A 20,962-nucleotide genomic window follows, 5' to 3' on the forward strand; every position below is an offset into this window, starting at 1 on the left:
TCAAAAATAGCAGATCTACAAGCTCATAGCGTGGCACCGAGTTATTTGCTATTTTTGAATTGCCCAACGAAATCTAAAAATGATGCGTTCCCGGTCTTAAAGAGTTAAGCGCGTTAACCCTGGGTACAAAACAATTCATATGTCCCTATTTTGGGCATTATATGTCATTATATGGCAATTCTCAAACAATTTAAAACCTAGCATGGAGCTAGTTCAGGAGAGGTTTACGAGCACGGTATACAGTATGCAATGTGTCTGCAACACTGACGTGTCAAGCAGCAGACCAATTTGGCGGTCTATTTAAGCTCGCCTCATTCACTGTTGTGCCTCTTGCTGTCAGTGTCACAGAAGGTTGGAATGCGCTTGCTTGCTTCCACCACCACCACCCCAGCACCACCAGTGGTCTCTGCCTTCCCTAAGGGTTCTGTTTTCCCCTGGGGGTTTGTTTTATAATGTAGACATCTCCCTGCTCTTAAAGGGATAGTTCACCCCTAAAATGACTTTTTTCCCTATCGATTAGTCACCCCATGGAGACTTGAATTCATGGATATATTTTTAGTTTTTGTCGCATTCCTAAGCCAATAATTTGATTTGAGTTCCGGTAGGAGACACAAAGAGTCTCCTTTGTGTCTCCTACCGTAACCGCTGCCTACCTGTCCACTGGTCATCAAATTATTGGCTTAGGAATGCGACAAAAAAAAAATATATATATATAGCCATGGTCTCCATGGGGTGACTAATCGAAAAGTAATGTTTTGGGTGAACTATTCCTTTAAATGGTTGTCTTCTAATGTGCTGAGCGGGGAGTAACGTATAGCAGAGCCCGAATGTCCAGTTAAAAAAATTATATTCACACTTATTTACATGTCATGAATCAAATGTCTTCAATCTATTTGTGACATATCCGAATGAACATAAGAAATGTTAAAAAAACACAGCAGAAATAGACGATCTATAAGCTCACAACGCATCACATTGCAGCGCGCTTTCAGCTGGTAGATTGGTTATTTTCGCCCGTTTGCCGTACGGCGAAGTATGCAGCGGTATTAAGTGGTTAAGCAAGCCCATGACTTGTTCCTATTAAAAACATCCTCTCACTGGCATGTCCCCATCGGCTCACAATGAAACCAAAGATGAACTTGCTGCTAGTTAAGATGCTTTTGGCATGCCCGGCCCTGGCCAGGAACCTATACCCACATCCTGTGAGAGGAGGCCGGGGTTTTTGGGCGCAATGGGTTGCTGGGGGGTGGGGGAGGGGGGTTGGGGTGGCGGCGTCCCCACAGGGCACGCCATCCAGGAAAGACAGGCTCAGCCATGTTAATCCGCCCGGACAGCAGATGGGACCTATCGGAGATAGACCAAGGCAAACGCCATCCCGCGAGGTCACACGTAAAAGTACAAAAGTATTGGTATCAAAATGTACTTAAAAGTACCAAAAGTTAAAGTACTAAAATTTTTTAAAATAGCAGATCTACAAGCTCACAACGCGTCGCGTTGTAGATCGGCTATTTTCAAATAGCCTGGGTATAAAATGGGGCTAAAGTGGTTAATGTATGTTTTATAATGTAATAATTTATATCTGCAAAGTAACTAAAGTTTTCAAATAATTGTAGTGGAGTAAAAGCACAATATTTGCCCAGATGTAGTGGAGTAGAAGTAAAAGTATAGACATTTGGAAATACTCCAGTAAAGTAAAAGTACCTCAAAATTGTACTTAAGTACAGTACTTTGAGTAAATGTACTTAGCTACTTTACACCACTGGTGCCGCGCGCGTGCATGAGTTCGGACGGACACGCATATTTTTCCTCATCGTTACAGCGTAAACACATACGTAGAGAAGTTACCCTCTACGTGCAGACACACACACAGATAAATGCATTCGTGTCATACACTCCCCCCCCCCCCCCCCACACACACACACACACAAACAGTTCGTCCCAACACACATTTTTGTCTCCCGTCTCTCCCTCTACTCTCACACACATACACAACACACACACACACACACTTTATCAGGCTCCGGTTTCACAGTGCCGTAACTCCGGGGGACATACGACACCCCTGTATCCAAGGCAAGCAGGCCCTGTCCCGGGCCCTGGGTAATAATGACTAACAGCTGGGCCACGTCGGTGTCCCATGGCCTGGGCCTATGGTGTCTCATATAGCTCCTCTAGGGTTATATAAAGACTGGAGACTGTACCTTCAGACACGCTCCGATGAATTCTCGCCGGAGTCATATGATCCTTGAACTTGGGACCGAGGCCCAGAGTTTTCTGTTTTAACTTTACACAGTGTTACAGCATGGACAACAGAAAGGCTTGTCTGATCTATGAGTAACTCGTGTTCTGCATATAGGAAAATCTTTGCATTTGCATTTTGAGCATGTTTTGTTTTTTTAACCCTTTAAGACCCGGGAACGCATCTGTGTCATTTTTGGGATTTCTTTAGGCTATTCAAAAATAGCAGATCTACAAGCTCATAGCGCGGCACTCTGTGTGTGACAGTAGACCAAGCTTCCAATTCCAACCGTTTGTAAGCGAACCACAACAAAAGGCTGTGGGAATGTTCCTAGAAGGATCTTGAATGACCGAGGAGAAAACAAACAAAGGAAAACAACATCGTTTCACTCAAATTGCATCCTTGTTTACCAAGTCCATGTTTGCGTCACCAAAGTGACGGGGCATTCACAAGAGAATTTATTTCACAACGGCTTTAGAAGAGATTATATTCAATCATTCTTCTATTATCAAATGTGTTATTGTTGCTAAGCCGAGCTATCTCTGGCTGAAACGTAGATCTGTTTTCAATAGCTCATGTTCCATTGGCATTTATACAGTATGGTCACCTGTTGTTTAGTTTCCTTTGTCTGAGCGTCAGTGTCAACTGAAACGCCATGGATGATGGATATGTTTTGAATGGATATCCCCTGTAATCCAGGCAGTTGTGTGTGTGGCAAATTCCTCAGGCGTCATAGGCATGAAGAGAGGAACTAAAAAAACATATTTGCAGTTGGTTTTTCCCTGTAACGCATGTGTCCTATAACGTATAATTTAATATCATTTATTACACGGCTTGGTTGAATGCTCGATTCTGATTGGTCAGTCATCGGTCATTATTTCTTGATAATGACCGATGAGCTCTATAACGGACCGCTCTGTAATCAGAGACTCAGAGCACCTGCTCATATCAACCTGCGTTGCTTTGTTTTATGCTTTATCCAACATGACAGCCATGTAAACAAACAACCAATGTCATTTACAACTAAACGTTGCTCTCAAGAATGTTTTTGAAAACATTTGAAGTGAGAAATAGACGATGCAATAACCGAAAAGTGATTCTATTTGATCCACTTCACTTCCTTGTTTATCGTGGCTCAAGCCGCTCAACAACGGGGAAATACCAAAACGTTCGCCCCAAAACACAGTCGCCCCGGGGCAAATCCGGCGGTATTACAGGCAAATCGGCAGTATATAGAATGGGGGCGAGTGTGTTTTGGGGCGAGTCTTTTTTTAATTCTGTCATTTGTTTTCCGAGGCGAACTTGTCCGCCCAGCCCAATACTTATGGAATACTTTCATTGCCGTAAGCAAGGAAATACTTCGTTTTGTTGTTACTTTTGGGTAAATGTATTTATGTATTTATTAAGTAGCCGTGTAATAAGCGGGATAATGCATGGGGAGGTAGTCATTATTGAAATTTAAAGCCCTTCAGGGCGATTAACCACCTCGGCTTCGCCTCGGTGGTTAATCGCCCTGTCGGGCTTTAAATTTCAATAATGACTACCTCCCCATGCATTATCCCTTGCTTAAGGTTTATATCCAATGTGGCACGGAGATGAACACAGAATTCCACAGCTATTTTGAAAAGGTATCCTCCTTGATCACATTCCCCCCACAACAGTCCTGTGAAAGTGTCCTTGAGCAAGGCACTGAACCCCATACCTGCTCCAACCATTGTGAGTCACTATTATGGATTAGACCATAAGCTTGCCTCAGAATGGAAAATGTGAAAGTGACCATGTCATCCACTTCTCTATTACCATTTTAATCAAAAGGTCACGTGTTCCATCTCCTCCGACGTGTTTGAGTCCATCAACAGCCGTGTGTCCTTTTCAACATGTCCTTGACTAAGACGCTGAACCCCTACACGTAAACCCATTGTGTATCACTGTGCCGTGAAGCCTAAAAGTTTAACATACCATCATGACCATATAATCTCTCACGCAAGGGGCCCTGTTCCTTAACCACTTACTGTAAAGGGATATTTCACTTTCAAAACAAATTTGGGTCATTTTATTATCTACTCAGGCTTTTGGGATCACCCCGGACAGTTTTTATATTGCTTGATTCAGTATTTAGATATTTTATATTCATTTTATCAGACACCTTCCTATACAAACCCATTGTAACTTCAAACTCCATTTTAACCGTGATAGATTCATCTGAAACACTGGTCCTTGGTTCTGGTGACTCATCCTACATCCTATAAATGAAAACAATTAATTGAAAAAACACGGTCTCCTCACATATTAGGGCAATATCAGTCACCAGAACCAAGGACGGGTGTTTCCGATGAATCTATCATGGTTAAAATGGAGTTTGAAGTTACAATGGGTTTGTATAGGAAGGGGGCGTCTGACAAAATGAATATCAAATATGTAAATACTGAATCAAGCAACTTAAAAACGGTCTGGGGGGCTCACAAAAGCCTGAGTAGACGATAAAATGACCCAGAATTAGTTTTGAAAGTGAAATATCCCTTTAAGTATATTATCATATATACTTATAGCAAAAATAGCAGAAATAGCCTATCTACAAGCTAATAGATCGGCTATTTCAGCTATTTTTTTTTATTGTTTTGAAAGTTGTCACCTATGACGTGCCCAAAATGGGGACGCCAGTTGGAAGTGGTTGAACCATTCACCCCCGTCTGACATGTAAAACACATAAAATCAACCATTGTTTGCGTTTTGTGTTTCCAGTGCAGCGGAAGCATCAGCGGAGGGGAGATGGCCATCTTTGCGTCCAGGGCGGGGCCGAGCCCCTGCTGGCACCCGGCGTGCTTTGCGTGCGACACGTGCCAGGAGCTGCTGGTGGACCTCATCTACTTCTACCAGAACGGGAAGATCCACTGCGGACGGCACCACGCCGAGCTCCTCAAGCCCCGCTGCTCCGCCTGTGACGAGGTATGGTGAAGGAAAAATACTAAAAGTGTAAAAGTATTGGCATCAAAATGTGGAGTAAAAGTACTCATTATGCAGAATGCCCATTTCAAGTTTTCAAATGTATAAAAATCTTTTGAAAAAAGCAGATCTACAAGCTCACAATGCGTCTGCGACGCATTGTGAGCTTGTAGATCGGCTATTTTCAAATGGACGAAATGTATATGGGGCTGAAGTGGTTAATGTATGTTTTGTAATAATAATCAAAATCTACAAAGTAACTAAAGTTTTCAAATAATTGTAGTGGAGTAAAAGCACAATATTTGGATCCGAGATGTAGTGGAATAGAAGTTGGAAGTATTGGAAATTGGAAATACTCAAGTAAAGTACAAATACCTCAAAATTGTACTTTAAGTAAATGTTTTTACCGGTAGTTACTTTCCACCACTGGTCATGATCATGACATTTGTGTTGACGATTAATCGCTGCACAAATAATTGCGAGATCCGAGATCCACATGGAAACCACATTATTGTGCTACCCTTAGAATATCTTACATGCTGCTCATATTCTCAGGGCTTTTCACGCGGTAAGCGATTGGCGCGCCTAGTAATACATTTTCTAATGAGAGGCGACCGGCCAGGTATAGGGGCCTCGGGCAATCTGACTGGCATAGCGACAAGCGGGCATGATCATATAAAATTAGCGTGTTGGCCTTTTTAATCACATGAGGAGCGCAGTGGATCCCCGCAGATCCAAGCAAGAAAGTGCAGCTGCCCTTTATTAGTAGCAGTAATGGTAGTACACGTTTCATCTCTCTCTGCATTACTTCTGAATTAATCATGATAAACAGTGGTGGAAAGTAGCCAAGTACATTTACTCAAGTACTGTACTTAGTAAAATGTTGAGGTATTTTTTTTTACTTTACTGTAAAAAAAGTATTTTCAAATTTCTGTACTTTTGCTTCTACTCCACTACATCTCAGAGGCAAATATTGTACTTTTACTCAACTACAATTATTTGATAACTTTAGTCACTTTGCAGATACACATTTTTATATTCTAAAACAAACATTAACACCTTCAGCCTTATTTTATACCGAGGCTATTTGAAAATAGCCGATCTACAAGCTATTTTCAAACATTTTAGTACTTTTACTTTTGGTACTTATATACTTAGTATATTTTGACGCCAATACTTTTGTACTTTAACTCAAGCAACATTTTGAACACAAGCCTTTTACTTGCCACAGAGTATTTTTATGTCGTGGCATTGCTACTTTTACTTAAAGCAAAACATCCGAGTACTTCTTCCATCACTGATTATAAAGCAGGATACAAAACAGCAGAATAATTGACACTAAGGTTAATCGCCGTACATCCTCCTCTCCCCCCCCCCCCCCCCCCCCCCCCCCAGATCATCTTTTCTGATGAATGCACAGAGGCTGAGGGTCGACACTGGCACATGAAGCACTTCGCCTGTTTCGAGTGCGAGGCCATGCTGGGCGGACAGCGGTACATCATGAAGGACGGGCGGCCCTACTGCTGCGGCTGCTTCGAGTCGCTGTACGCCGAGTACTGCGAGGCCTGCGGCGAGAACATCGGTGAGTCATCAGGGAAGGGTCTCTTGTGAAACTCGCCTCCCATGTCAGCGAAGATGACAAATGGCATCCGGTCCTTATTATGCTATAGTCATCCACGCTGTGTTTTATAACCCATTAAGACCTGGAACAACGCTTCTGTGTAACCACTTTAACCGTTCTTTTTGTTCTTTGGGTATTCAAAAATAGCAGTTATACAAGCTCATAGCGCTCAGGCTTTTAGATCTGGGAACATTTTTATCTCAAATATTTGCTCCTGGGGGGTCCCTGGAACAACATATTTTGAGATGGGGGGTCCGCGGCCAAATACATATAATTTTGGGGGTCCTTGACATGAAAAAGTTTTGTTCCAGGGACCCCCAGAAGCAAAGATTAGAGTTAAAAATGTAGTTAAAAAAAAATAATGCTCAAAGATTTGTACAAATTTTCATATTTTTTTTAGCAGATCTACAAGCTCGTATATGTGCTATTTTTGAATAGCCAAAGTATAAAACAATGGTTATAGGCTATAGCTAAAAATCTAAAATGACACAGATGTGTTCCCGGATTAAATGGGATAATGAGCCTGAATGCCTTTCTTTCGAAATTTTACCTCTTTTTTTGTTTACCCACATCCTGTGGGAGAGATCGGCGCTCCTTTCCAGCAGTTGCCCTACTTTTATCGCTTCTACGTTCATACAGGTTGACTCATTCACACTCGGGAGTGGCCTGTTACAGTCACAGTCTTGTACTGTTGGCCTTTTGGAAGTAACTTGGATTTATTTGCCTCGTTCAAGGGCACCTTAGCTGTTAGTGCCCAGAGGAAGGTATAGAGGGTTCATTCTCATAGCCATAGAGTTCATCCAGAATTCCTGCTATGCCTGTTAAAACTCTCTTAACCACTTAAACTTATGTTGTTGACCGGTATCCCCCACGGTTCTAAACTTTGTCCACTCCTTTTTCCCTCTACACCAGATCTCTTGGCTGAAAATGAGCCGATCTAGAACCTCACAACACGTCACAAAGCTTGTAGATCTGCTAGTTTTGCCGAATGTTCACCCTAGAATAGGGACCTAGTGTGTATGTGATTAAACCATTAAGAGCTAAAAAGCATTATTTTACACTTTTGGCTATTCAAAAATAGCAGATATACAAGCTCATGGCTCACGCTACGAGCATGTAGATCTGCTATTTTTGAAAAATCGTGAAAATGTGTGCAAATCTTTGAAAATCTTTAACTCAAATCTTTGCTTCTGGGGGTCCCTGGAACAAAACATTTTGAGATGGGGGTCGGCGGTCAAATACATATTATTTTGGCGGTTCCTTGACATTAAAAAGTTTGAGCACCACTGATATAGAAACATCAGGTTTCTATATCAGAAACAACACGTTTTTCAGAATACTGTTGGGATTTAGAAGACGTGTAGAATCGGCTTCAGGTCTTAATGGGTCAACCAGACATAACCACAAAATAAATCTCATCTCACAAACTCTGTATTTCCGTCCTCCCCCTCCATCCTCATAGGCGTGGACCACGCCCAGATGACCTACGAGGGCATCCACTGGCACGCCACCGACCAGTGCTTCTGCTGCGTCCAGTGCAAGAGCTCCCTGCTGGGCTGTCCCTTCCTGCCCAAGCAGGGACGCATCTACTGCTCCAAGGCCTGCAGCCAGGGGGAGGACGTCCTCTCGCAGCACGCCTCCGACTCGTCCGACTCCGCCTTCCAGTCGGCGCGCTCCCGCGAGTCGCGCCGCAGCATCCGCATGGGCAAGAGCAGCAAGCCCGGCGGCGACCAGTGGAGGCAGTCGCAGCTGCTCAGCCCGAACCCCACGGTCGCCGCCGTCGCAGAGACCTTGGCGGAGTACAAGTATGGAGACGGAGGAGGAGGAGGAGGAGGAGGAGGAGACGGGGACATGGACATCGTGGGACGCAAGTTGGCTCGCCTGGGCCTGGAGGAGAGATTCTGGCGGGAGAGAGAAGGAGGAGAGGAGCAGGAGACCGGCTGCGGAGGAGGAGGAGAGGAGGAAGACCCGGAGGAGTGGGCCCAGCACGACGACTACATGACCCAGCTCCTGCTCAAGTTCGGCGACCACGGGCTGTTGCATCAACAACCGACGCCGCAGCAACAGGCTCCTCGCGACGGCCGGGGGCCCAGCCCGCCCGGGCCCGGCTGCGTCGACAGCGGTGGCGACCGAAGCAGGCAGGCGGGCGTCTCATGCGAGCCGTGGTTGAAACCCGGCACGGCGTCGACGGGAGTCACCGCTTCCTCGTCCTGCCCCAGCCCCGCCAGCCCCCCCACCACCCCCCAGGGACAGCAAACCTACCACAGCCTCAGCCCCGGGCTGATCAGCAAGAAGCACCACCACCTCCCCGACATGTACTGGACGCAGTCCCAGGACGGCCTGGGGGGGGACTCGGCGTACGGCAGCCACCCGGGCCCGGCGAGCGCCCGGAAGATCCAGGAGCTGGAGATAGACCAGGAGCAGGAGCAGGAGGACCACCGGTGCGGGGGGGTGCCCAGGCAGCCGTTCTGGATGGACCCCCGGCAGTGGTACGAGGACTCGCTGGAGTGCATCACCGACGAGCTGAGGAAAGCCGAGCAGGGCGTGGGCGACTCCATGGACTCGCTGGCTCTCTCCAACATCACTGGTAAGAGAGGGGGCTACGTGAAGTAGTTGGTGTAAAGTAACTAAGTACATTTACTCAAGTACTGTACTTAAGTACAATTTTGAGGTATTTTTACTTTGCTGGAGTATTTCCAATTTTCTGTACTTTTACTTCTACTCCACTACATCTCAGAGGCAAATATTGTACTTTTACTCCACTACAATTATTTGAAAACTTTAGTTACTAGTTACTTTGTAGATTTAGATTATTATTACAAAACATACATTAACCACTTCAGCCCTACTTCAGCCCTATGTACATTTCGGCCATTTGAAAATGGCAGTTCCAAAACACTCTGTATCAAGTTCCAAATCAAAATGTTTATGGTTTATTACTTAGTCTTGCAACAGCAGGTATGACCACAAAAGCAGTTTGATTTATATTTGTATTTCCTGTGGTGGAAAGTAACTAAGTACATTTACTTAAAATATAAAATGTATAAAAATCTCTTGAAAATAGCAGATCTACAAGCTCACAATGCATCGCGATATAGAGTGTTTTGGAACGGCGGCTTTCACATAATGTAGATGTATTTAAATCAAGACCGCTTTTTCTTTTTACGTACAGTATATGCAGTTATTCTTAAACGTGCCTAACCTCTCTCTCTCTCTCTCTCCCCCTCGTCCAGGTGCATCAGTGGATGGAGACAGTAAGGACAGGACGCTCCTCTATTCCCTCCACGGCCTCCAGGGGGAGCCCATCACGGAGCCGTCCACCGACGACTGCGAGAAGATGAGCAACATGGGCACGCTCAACTCCTCCCAGCTGCACCACAGCTCCGCCTCCCTCAACCTCCTCAACCCCGAGCTGGAGCTCCACCTCCGCCAGCAGAGGTCCGCCCTGGAGGAGGACGAGGACGAGGACGACGAGGAGGCGGAGGAGGAGCTAGCCATGGTGATGAGGGGAGGAGGAGGCATGGTGGCGGGGGGGCGCCTGGCGTTTCCGGCCCACCACCACCACCAGGAGGCGGCCGTTCCTCCCTCTCTCCTCCTCCAAGCCCCGGCTCTCAGGAGGAGCAAGTCCCAGTCCTCCAGGCCTCCCCAGGTGGTCAAGTTCTCCGAGGACACCGTGGACAACGGGTGCTACGGCAACGGCGGCGGCGGCGCGGAGGAGGCGGACCTCCGGCAGTACCCGATGAGCGAGCGGCCGCAGAGGCGGGCGTATCGACTGGACGAGCAGCAGCAGCAGCAGGCCCGCCCGGCGGACAGGACCCGCCCGGCCAGCCACCACGGGCGCAGCGGGAGGCACCACCACCACCGGCAGGGCCGGCCCCACCGGAGCCGCAAGGCGCGCTCCGACAACGCCCTCCACATGGTGCCCCCGGAGAGGGCGCAGAGGCCCTACGAGCCCCAGCAGCAGCAGCACCACCACCAGGGTCTGATGGAGTCTCAGGGCGGTGCCCAGTCCTCCGCCGCCTCCCACAGACTCGCCCCGGGGTGCCCGCAAACCCGCTCCGACCACGCCCTCCAGAGCTCGGCGCAGCAAGGAGGAGGAGACCCGCGGGCGGAGCGCTTCGACCGGTTCTACGCGGACGACCTCGACGACTGGTGTTCCACCTGTTCCTCCTCTTCTGACTCCGACTCGGAGGAGGAGGGGTATTTCCTGGGCCAGCCCATCCCGCAGCCTCGGGCGGCGGGGGGGCGGTACCAGTACTACGCCGAGGACTACCCGACCAGGGTCACGGCCCTCTCCCCACAGCAGAGCCACGGCTCACGGACAGCCCGCAGGAAGGGCCACCGGGCCAAAAACTGCATCATCTCCTAACAGCCTGTGTGACCAGAGGCGAAGAAGAAGGCTGCTTTTACAAAAAAAACACGTGAAATGACAGTCTGATTTTCTGATCAAATGACACTTTGGGTGGTTTGGCATGTAAAGATCTCACACATTCTCTGAATATCAGCCTCTCTGTTAATAATGCAGCTTAACGTGGATCCACAATTATTCCTTGACCACGGTGTCATGTTTGCTCGTGGTAAATGCACATTGGAGCCGACTTTAAGCAATCAATCCAGGAACGCATAGGCTAGAATGTCGTTTTAGATTAGTTTATACTTTGGCTATTCAAAAATAGCAGATCTACAAGCACGGGCTTGTAGATCTGCTATTTTTGAAAAATTGTGCAAATCTTTGAATGTATAGTGAACATTTGTAAAATATGTTGTTTCAGTGACCTCCAGAAGCAAAGATATGAGTTAGAAATGTTCGCTTTAAAAAAAAAAAAAATTCAAAGATTTGCACAGATTTTCAAAAAAATAGCCCAAAGGAAATCCTAGAGTGACAGACTGATGCGTTCCCGGGTTAAAATAAAGACGCATGAGATTTGACGTTCTGACATTTCCTTGGACCGTTGCTGCCAATGACAAACTCAGATCTGTGCATCAAAATGGTCAGAAGATCGGACGTGTCTGTTTGTAAATTCCAGCCTTTGGGACATTTTAGCACTAAAAAAGGTGTGGTCAGGAATAAGGACTGGTGAATTCGGATGCCTTCTTCACAAAATCTCCCTGACCAGGACTGGATATCGGTCGTTGTTTAGAAATGGACATCTTTCTCGATCGGAGGAAACAAAAACTATGCACACTTTGAAAAGCAAAGCCGTTTCCTTGTACTCCCTCTCTGGTTTCAGGCTTCGCCAGTACAGCATACGTTCATTTTTGAAACGTTTTAAAAAATCCATGTTAACTATTGCAGTAATATCATCATGTACATTACAATGGCAACTCTATTGTGAACACGGAAAGGCTGATAGGAAAAAGTAGCATCTAGAACTAACCAAATAATTATTTAATAGTACAAAAATAATGTATATATTAAGTTAAGATTTTATTACTGGTATTTTTATACCCTTGGTTTAAAGAAATGTTTCTTTTGAAGTGTCATAAGATGGTTCTGTAATTGTAAAAAAACAAAAAGAAGAAAAAAAAGAACTGACCTCAACGCATTCAGAATCAAAGGGTGCCACGCAAGTCACATTCTTCAGCTAAACCAGTGCTTCTCTATGTGAGGTCCAGAGAACTCTGGGGGCTTTAAGGGGGTTCCCAGCTAAATAAATGGGACCATTTGGTACCATAGACCATATTCACACGGCGGCCATGTTTCTATGAAGTCAATGAAAGTAGCCACCCCGGGTGGCGGCACTTTCAATGTTAAATTCCAATATGGCCGCCGTGTGAATATGGTCTATATCTACTCTCTCAGAGCTATCATTTATTTAGCTGGTGACCCCCTGGTGAGGGTCCATTTGGTTCCATTTGTACACTCTCAGAGTTATGGGGGGTCCATGGACCTAATGCATACATAGTAGTCCGGGGGTCCTTGAAATTAAAACGTTTGAGAATCACTGAGCTAAACGGTCCAAAACGCATATTCTTCATGACAAAGTGCCACATAGTACCCGGTATCACTGTCCTATTTCAACATGTACTCTTCCACAATACTCATTTTTGGTGTACAAAATATAAAATGTCACTAGCTCTTCTCTATCATAACCAGTTAAATGCTTTTGTGATGTAAAGAAGCTTTTAATAAATACTCTCCCCAAAGCTTTATGAAACATTTGTGTCATGGTTGTCTTTCATAGGACAGAGTGGGTTCCACTCTCCACATTAGATGCTAAGTCATTTAAAAGACGACTAGAAAAAGTGTGCTCCTTGGAGCACACACAGGTCTCCGCCAGGGCCCGCGAACGTTGGAAGGCAGTCCTGACTCCTAGCCAATTGGAATGGGATCTGAAAAATCAGACTACATCTACATCTACATCTTGATCAGATGACCTTTGGACAAAATCTGTTGGAGAAGTAGCACAACGTGTGTTTTGAAGGGGAATCCAGGGGAGAAAATATTTTGATTGTATGACCTATTGTTCAAGAGTTAAATGCCTTCAAGATTTGTGGCATTTTGTGCAACACGGGCCACTCCCGCAACTTTGGAAGCCATATTCCATGATGGATGGAATATGAGAAATCTGACGGATAACATTTTGATCACATGACTATAGAGTACAGATTTGCGTGAGGTTTGGACAAAATCTGTATGAGTAATATAAAAAACTGTTTAGCAAAATCCGGCTTCCTGGTGGCGATCTAACTGATGAGCTGATGTGAAAAATTTGGTGCAGAGATTCTTCCTTGGGCCCTATTTCACGAAAGGTGAATTAGGGCTTAAGCCTGGCTTTAACACCTATCCTGGCTTAATTTAGCCAGGATTAGGGATGAGTCGGTTTCATGAAAGCTGAATTATCTTGCCAGATTAGTTTAGCCAGTTCACCCTGGCTAAATGTATCCATGACTAGATTTCACGAAAGAGAATTGAAGCAATCCTACCTTAGTTACCATGGCAATTTAGCTGTGAAGTTAGCCTGGTCAGGAGCAGGCTAACAGCCAAGCTTACTTAGCCTGGTAAACCCTCCCTCCGGAAATCTCATTTCTATTTGATTCCAGGAGTCAAATAGAAATGAGATTTCCGGAGGGAGGGTTTACCAGGCTAAAGCTTACTTAATCCAGTGCCTTGTTCTTCAAGTTTTTCCACAGTTAATTCAACACATGTGTTTGTATATGGACTCATTTTAATGACCCTGCATTCAAATAAAATGAACTCAATACAATAAGATATAATCAATGTAATTATATTACTGAAATAGTGTGTGACCATGAATCATAATTGTTTCACAATGACTCATGTGATATGTCATTGTCACTCTGTTAACACTATAGTTCATATTGTTTCATATATAGATGTTTGATAATATATTACAGATAATATATTACAGATTTTCTTTATATTATAAAAAATGTCTGACATACATATAGACCTTTGTTCAGTTTTTTAATATATATATATATATATATATATATATATATATATATATATATATATATATTATTAGTTACGGGTTTAAAAGAGCTTTTTCACTGAATGTAAGTCAATGAGGAGCATATTTTAAATTATCAATTTCTAGTCAATGGAGAAATTATTTTTGATTTCTTGTCCACCTTTGGAGTTACATCATGATGGCAAGGTAACTACACAACCCAAACCTCTACCAAAGAGGTCTTGCAAATGTGGGGTTATTGCACGTCCTGTCGCGCTGCTTTGGTCAAGTTCAAGGATTCTGCTATCGACTTTCATGGTCTTTTACAGGAATACGTGAAGCCTGGCTTTACTATCCTGGCTTGACAAGGCCTAGCTCGACAAAATCGCTCCTTTTCAGCCTGGCTTGGCGTTCATGGAACGGAATAAACCAGGGGCCTGTTCCTCGAAAGGTGAATTAAATAAGCCTGGCCTTAAGCCAAATCCAGGCTTGACAAAGTCGGGTCCGAAAAGCCTCGTTTATTCCGTTCCTCGAACGCCAAGCCAGGCTGAAAAGGAGCGACTTTGTCGAGCTAGGCCTTGTCAAGCCAGGCTGTGTCCAGCCAGGATAATGAAGCCGGGCTGAATGGGCGGCGATTCGCCGGCGACGTATTTCTATAAAAGACCATGAACTCGAGCGCATTCCTTGAACTTGACCAATCATGGCAGCGGGGAACAAAACTCGAGCAGCGTTTTTCTCTGTGGCCGAACAGCAGCAGCTCATGCAAGCATATGAGGAAGTGAAACATGTTATCAACAGAAAAGGAAACACGGCCGTTATTAATAAATCCAGGGAGAAAGCGTGGCAAAGTATTGCAAGCACACACAGAGAGAGTGTGTGTGTGTGTGTGGGTGTGTGTGTGTGTGTGTGTGTGTGTGTGTGTGTGTGTGTGTGTGTGTGTGTGTGTGTGTGTGTGTGTGTGTGTGTGTTTGCGACGGACGGACGGGACGGGACGGACGGGACGGGACGGGGGGCCGGTGTATTGCAACGGGACGCACGGGACGGACGGGGACGGGGGGGGAGGGTTGGGGGGGACGGGGGACGGGGGACGGGACGAGACACACAATAACCCCACATTTGCAAGACCACTTTGGTAGAGATTTGGGTTGTGTAGTTACCTTGCCATCATGATGTAACTCCAAAGATGGACAAGAAATAAAAAATAATTTCTCCATTGACTAGAAATTGATAATTTAAAATATGCTCCTTATTGACTTACAAAGAGGCTCCTTTAAACCCGTAACTAATAATTTATATATATATATGTATGTGTTAGACATTTTTTATAATATTAAAAAAATGGTAATATATTATCAAACATCTAACAACAATATGAACTATAGTGTTAACAGAGTGACAATGACATATCAACATGAGTCATTGTGAAACAATTATGATTCATGGTCACACTATTTCAGTAATATAATTACATTGATTATATCTTATTGTATTGATTTCATTTTATTTGAATGCAGGGTCATTCAAATGAGTCCATATACAAACCCATGTGTTGAATTAACTGTGGAAAAACTTGAAGAACAAAGACACTGGATTAAGTAAGCTTGGCTGTTAGCCTGCTCCTGACCAGGCTAACTTCACAGCTAAATTGCCATGGTAACTAAGCTAGGCTTGCTTCAATTCTCTTTTGTGGAATCGGATAAGGCTAAACTTGGCCAGGGTGAACTGGCTAAACTAATCTTCAAGATAATTCAGCTTTTGTGGAACCGATTCAGCTCTAATCCTGGCTAAATTAAGCCAGGATAGGTGGTAAAGCCAGGCTTTAGCTCTAATTCACCTTTTGAGGAACAGGCCCCAGGCTGTACGGACCAGAATTTGTCAAGCCTGGATTTGACTTAAGCCCAGGCTTATTTAATTCACCTTTCGTGAAATAGGGCCTTGGCCTCTCGAGTTAGTCCAGGCAAACTAGCTCATTTTGGACCTAAAAGGCAAAGTAATTGTAACACATTTTTACATTTTTAAGAAATCTGAGTAGAATTTGAGAGTGAAACATTTTCTTTAAGTTTTGGGCCCTAAACCTTCGGTTTATGAACCCCGGTCTTTTCAATTGAGCCACAACGGCATGGAAGATATATGTGAGAACCAAATACTTAGCGTTTTAGTGTTCAGTTGACCTTTTAGAGTTAAAGTTTCTTAGCCGTTTAGAACCCTACACCTTCGGTGTATAAACCCCTGTAATATATCTTGTGCCATATAGGCATGGACGATACACATACTGTAAGAACCAAATGCTTTTTGGAGTTTGAGTTCAGATGACCTTTTAGAGGTTAGATGGAGTGCGGAAATGTTCCTTAGCAGTTTTGAACCCCCGTTGTCAAGGGCGCTTGTGCTACAAAGGCATAGAAGATACACACGAGAACCAAATAGTTAACCTCATAGTTTAGATGACCATTTAGAGTTTTGATGGAGTGCGAAAATATTCCTTAACAGTTTTGAACCCTAAACCTTTGGTTTATAAACCCCTCGTCATATGACTTGTGCTACAAAGGCATGGAAAAACCCCATATACTGTACTTAGTTGACCGGGGTCCTCCAGGGCTCTAAACTAGGTCTGCTCTTTTTTTTCCCCCTACATCAAATCTCATCACCGAAAACAGCCGATCTACAAGCTCACAAAGTGTCACGTTGCGATGCATTGAGCTTGTAGATCTATTTTCACTGAACCCGGAAAAGGGACACTAGGGTTCATGTGGTTTAACTATTTGAGTGTACAAATGTAACTAAATGGGCCCACTGGTTGAGAAAACCTAAAAAAAAATCTAATTAAGCTATAAATTATATAATAGGTTAGAAGTTAATTAAAAAAATCAGTTTATTGTTTCTTCAGGGACAAAGAAAAACTGAAAAAAAGAGAAATACAGCTTTGCACAAAAGAATGTTTTTTTCCCCAACACAGCAATATTTTTAAACAAAAGGTGCATCAGCTGACTTTTACAATTTTATACAAGAACGCATACATCAGACAACAAAACTAAAAAAAAAATCCAACTTACATTCCTGTACATTTGTAGAACAAAGACACTGCTGCCATGGATGGATGAATGCGATCACACCGGCCATATTCACACAGTGGCTATTTATGCCATACTTGGGTTCCCACATCCCCGAGTGTGACATAAATAAGTGCAAATGTGTGAATATGGTCAGTCCTCAACCACTGAGTTTCACCATTTTAACACATTAGGGTGTTCCACAAGCACCAGCTGCCAACCGGATAGCTGCACATAAGAACTTCTCCAGCCGGCTACTCTTTTTTTTTACTGCCTTTTTATATTTTGCGAGGCGCTTCTCCTTTCTGATTGCCCTATGCATCTCTATGGCGCAAAGACATCAGCGTCCAATTACGTCTGAGGATTTGTTACAAAAACAAACCTCGGCAAAAAGAACAATTCTACACGCTAACAATGTGTTAGCGTGTAGAATTGTTTTTAGCATGTAGGCCCGTTTTTAGCATGTACGGCTGGTCTGCAGGGCAGTCATAGACGGAGAGCAATGTGGTATCATTTAAGATTTGATTTTCATCTGGCTTAATAGTTGATACCGGACCTACGATTTGATAATTTAACCCATTAAGACCTGAGGCAGATTCTAAAAATGTCTTCTAAATCCCAACAGTATTCTGAAAAACTTATGTTTCTATATCAGTGGTTTTCAAACTTTTTCATGTCAAGGACCCCCAAAATTATATGTATTTGGCCGCCGACCCCCATCTCAAAATATGTTGTTCCAGGGACCCCCAGAAGCAAAGACTTTTGTTAAAAATGTTCGCTTTAAAATAATATATATTTTCAAAATTTGCACACCTTTTAACAATTTTTCAAAAATAGCAGCTCTACAAGCTTGTATCGCAGCACCAAGTGCCGCGCTACGAGCTTGTATATCTGCTATTTTTTAATAGCCAAAGTGTAAAATAATGCTTTTCAGCTCAAATAAAAAAATACACAGATGAGTTCCAGGTCTCAATGGGTGATACCGGACCACCATTTGATAATTTAAAAACGTGATAACTCATGTTCCCATATCCGTTATTCTGTGTGTAAATTATAGGCCCATAAGTTGATCGCATCGTTCCTCTCATAGTGTATTATTGGACACATTTCTCTTATCATATCACAGAGTATGTCCCACAAAAGGAAAAAATAACTTTGTCTTCATTCTGAAAAAACCTGGTCAACTTTTTAAAGTTTTGTTTAAAGTCATGAAAAAGCTTCCCAAATGTCAAGAAGCCATGGAAAACACACGCAGCACCCGGCTGGCAACTTCTTTTGACCCAGCAGCTGGACATTGTATACACTAGTGGAACACCATTAGATTATAAAACACCAATGCTGAACATTTCCATGGTGACATGACATGACATGACAACTTTTGAGACTGACATTTCCCCCAGTCAGAATAAATTAGTTTGAACCAAAGCTAAGACTAAGGACATCATGAAGACAGACAACGCCTTGTAGTGATGACAAGATGCACTTTAAAAAAAAAGTTGTGTTCAAAACTAACACTGTTTTACCTCAAAGGAGTATAGAATAATCCGTACTGAGGTGTTCATTAGGTCTCTGTGCTGTAGACAATAAAACGCCTGGTTTATCTAAACCTACAAAGAAAAATAATAATAAACAGGATGCCTCCAAGTCCAGGCATTCATTGTGTGCAGCAATCCATCAGTCTATTGCTGGCAGGGTTTCCTTGCCAAACGGATCAATCCGGCCACTCGTCGCCGAGATGGACGGCGATCGGATAGGCTCTATGCACAGCCGCCATATTGGAAAGAAATTGGGCCTCTTCCTTAATTCCTTCACAGGTGTTACCAATGATAACTAATGAAGGCTCTGTTCCATTCTGGTCAAACAGAGTCAGAGTGCTGATATCGTGCATGTTGGCTCACTGGAAACACTGTGCTACACCAGTGGGTCTCAAAGTGTGGTCCAGGGACCCTCATGGTTCCTGGAGGGGGTTCCAAATGGCTGTAACTCTGAGAGTGTACAAATGGAACCAAATGGACCCGTACGGGTCCATTTGGTTCCATTTGCACACTCTCAGAGTTATGGAGGTCCTTGAAATCAAAACGTTTGAGAACCACTGTGCCACACTAAATGGAACAGAGCCTTCATTAGTATCATTGGTAACACCTGTTCAGGAAGTAAGGAAGGGGCCCAATTTCTTTCCAATATGGCTGCTGTGCATAGAGCCTATTGGACGTCGACAAGAGGGAGTGAAGCGTGGGGCTGAGGGGGGGGGGGTCTCAGACGTTGGGGTCTCAGACGTCGTCCAGCTCGCTGATGAAATGTTTGAGGTCCTCCAGGCAGCGTTCTCGGATCTCCCCCAGGTTCTCCCTCAGTGGAACCTGCAGCTGCTTCTCCAGGGCGGGGTCTTTGGACACCAGCATCTTCACCACCATGCCGAAGGTCTCGCAGTCCTGACGGTACACCTGGTAAGGGACACCATGAGGTTAGAAGGGTATTAGCTAGGCGGAATTATGCTGTTTTCAATACACGATAGTGCACTTGGTGATACAAGCGTGAAATTTGGCACAGATGTCCTTCATATGACCCTATTTGATAATCAACCTCTGGCCACGCAAAAATCCTAAGATTTCAAGATGGCCACCACCAGTTTTCAAAATGGCTGCAACTGGGCCAACATTTTGGACTATATCACTTTGCTGGGGCTGTAAATCTTTGATTTACCCCTTATTTTAATATAGGAGAATATGTTCTGAAGGTATTTCTACCAAGTAAGATAAAAAAATATATATTAGGTTCCAATATGGCGGCATATTTTCCAATATGGCTGCCGATAAATTGCATAAATGTACATTCACATGAGCTTGTAGCACATGTATTTGTATTAATTACCATACACAGAATCGATTTCTAGCACATTTTAAAGTGATTTGGTAGCTTTTTAATGACCTAGGGCAACAGACTTTTCAATATGTTCACCAATAAATACAAAAACTTAGATATATATAGGGATATTTTCTCAAACGGGTGCTGACCTTTTTCTCTTTCCGTGGAAGGACAAAACTGTATGGCATCTGCTGAACGCATGAAAGAAGCAAAGACCTGATGACTTTGATCCAATAGCTGATGCATTTTCATGAAGGTCTTTGTGTCTGGGTAGCTCAGTCGGTAGAGCTTTCACCTTCGGATCACATGGTCATGGGTTCGATCAGGATCAGTGTATGAGTAGGTACGGTGAGTGTGGTGCTCCACCTCAGCAATACCAGGGGATCTATAAGACCCCTGCGTTCTCAGCTGATACTGACAATAAGTCTCAGACTTACTTAATATGAACAAGTGCAACTGCTATGACAACGTCAGTATCTGAGCTGCGAATCATGATGTTTCAGATGCTATCCTCTGCAGCTCTGCCTCAGATACTGACATTGTTGACATAACAGTTTCACTTGTTCAAAAACTTGGCTTGAATTAGCTGTGGATTGCCTTTGGAAGGAGGGAAGGATCTCAGATGGATCCCCGTTCATGAAATTGCATCAGCTATTGAATCAAAGTCATCAGGTCTTTGCTTCTTTCATGCATTCAGGGGATGCCACACAGTTTCGTCCTTCCATGGAAAGGGAAAAAGGTCAGCATGGCAGACAACTTCTCCAAATTAGGTTCAACACCTGTTGCAATAAATGATAAACATATGCAAGGAGTGCGATATGCGAGGAGTTCATAG

The 20,962-nt window shown here is 44.0% G+C and overlaps 2 protein-coding genes across 6 annotated transcripts in view; one reads left to right on the forward strand and one right to left on the reverse strand.

Moving 5' to 3' along the window:
- LOC308080003 (prickle-like protein 1) overlaps positions 1-12,535 on the forward strand; it is an 81,214-nt gene extending 68,679 nt beyond the window's left edge. For 2 of the 3 annotated variants that reach the window (XM_080421687.1, XM_080421686.1), the window contains exons 5-8: positions 4,982-5,185; positions 6,578-6,764; positions 8,266-9,390; positions 10,037-12,534. In XM_080421687.1, the coding sequence (XP_080277813.1) occupies positions 4,982-5,185; positions 6,578-6,764; positions 8,266-9,390; positions 10,037-11,172 (2,652 nt within the window). In that variant the 3' untranslated portion in view covers positions 11,173-12,534. Of the gene's footprint in view, positions 1-4,981; positions 5,186-6,577; positions 6,765-8,265; positions 9,391-10,036 lie in introns of all 3 variants that reach the window. The other variant, XM_080421685.1, reaches the window with a different exon arrangement.
- Positions 12,536-17,069: 4,534 nt separating this feature from the next.
- The window catches only part of pphln1 (periphilin 1), a 48,808-nt gene continuing 44,915 nt past the window's right edge, over positions 17,070-20,962 (reverse strand). For all 3 annotated transcript variants that reach the window (XM_080421696.1, XM_080421694.1, XM_080421695.1), the window contains 2 exons: positions 19,477-19,706; positions 17,070-19,022 (listed from right to left, as the gene is read on the reverse strand). In XM_080421696.1, the coding sequence (XP_080277822.1) occupies positions 19,536-19,706 (171 nt within the window). In that variant the 3' untranslated portion in view covers positions 17,070-19,022; positions 19,477-19,535. The remainder of the gene's footprint in view (positions 19,023-19,476; positions 19,707-20,962) is intronic.

The sequence above is a fragment of the Gymnoscopelus braueri genome (assembly GCF_963280865.1).
Source record: "Gymnoscopelus braueri genome assembly, chromosome: 23".
NCBI lineage: Eukaryota > Metazoa > Chordata > Actinopteri > Myctophiformes > Myctophidae > Gymnoscopelus > Gymnoscopelus braueri.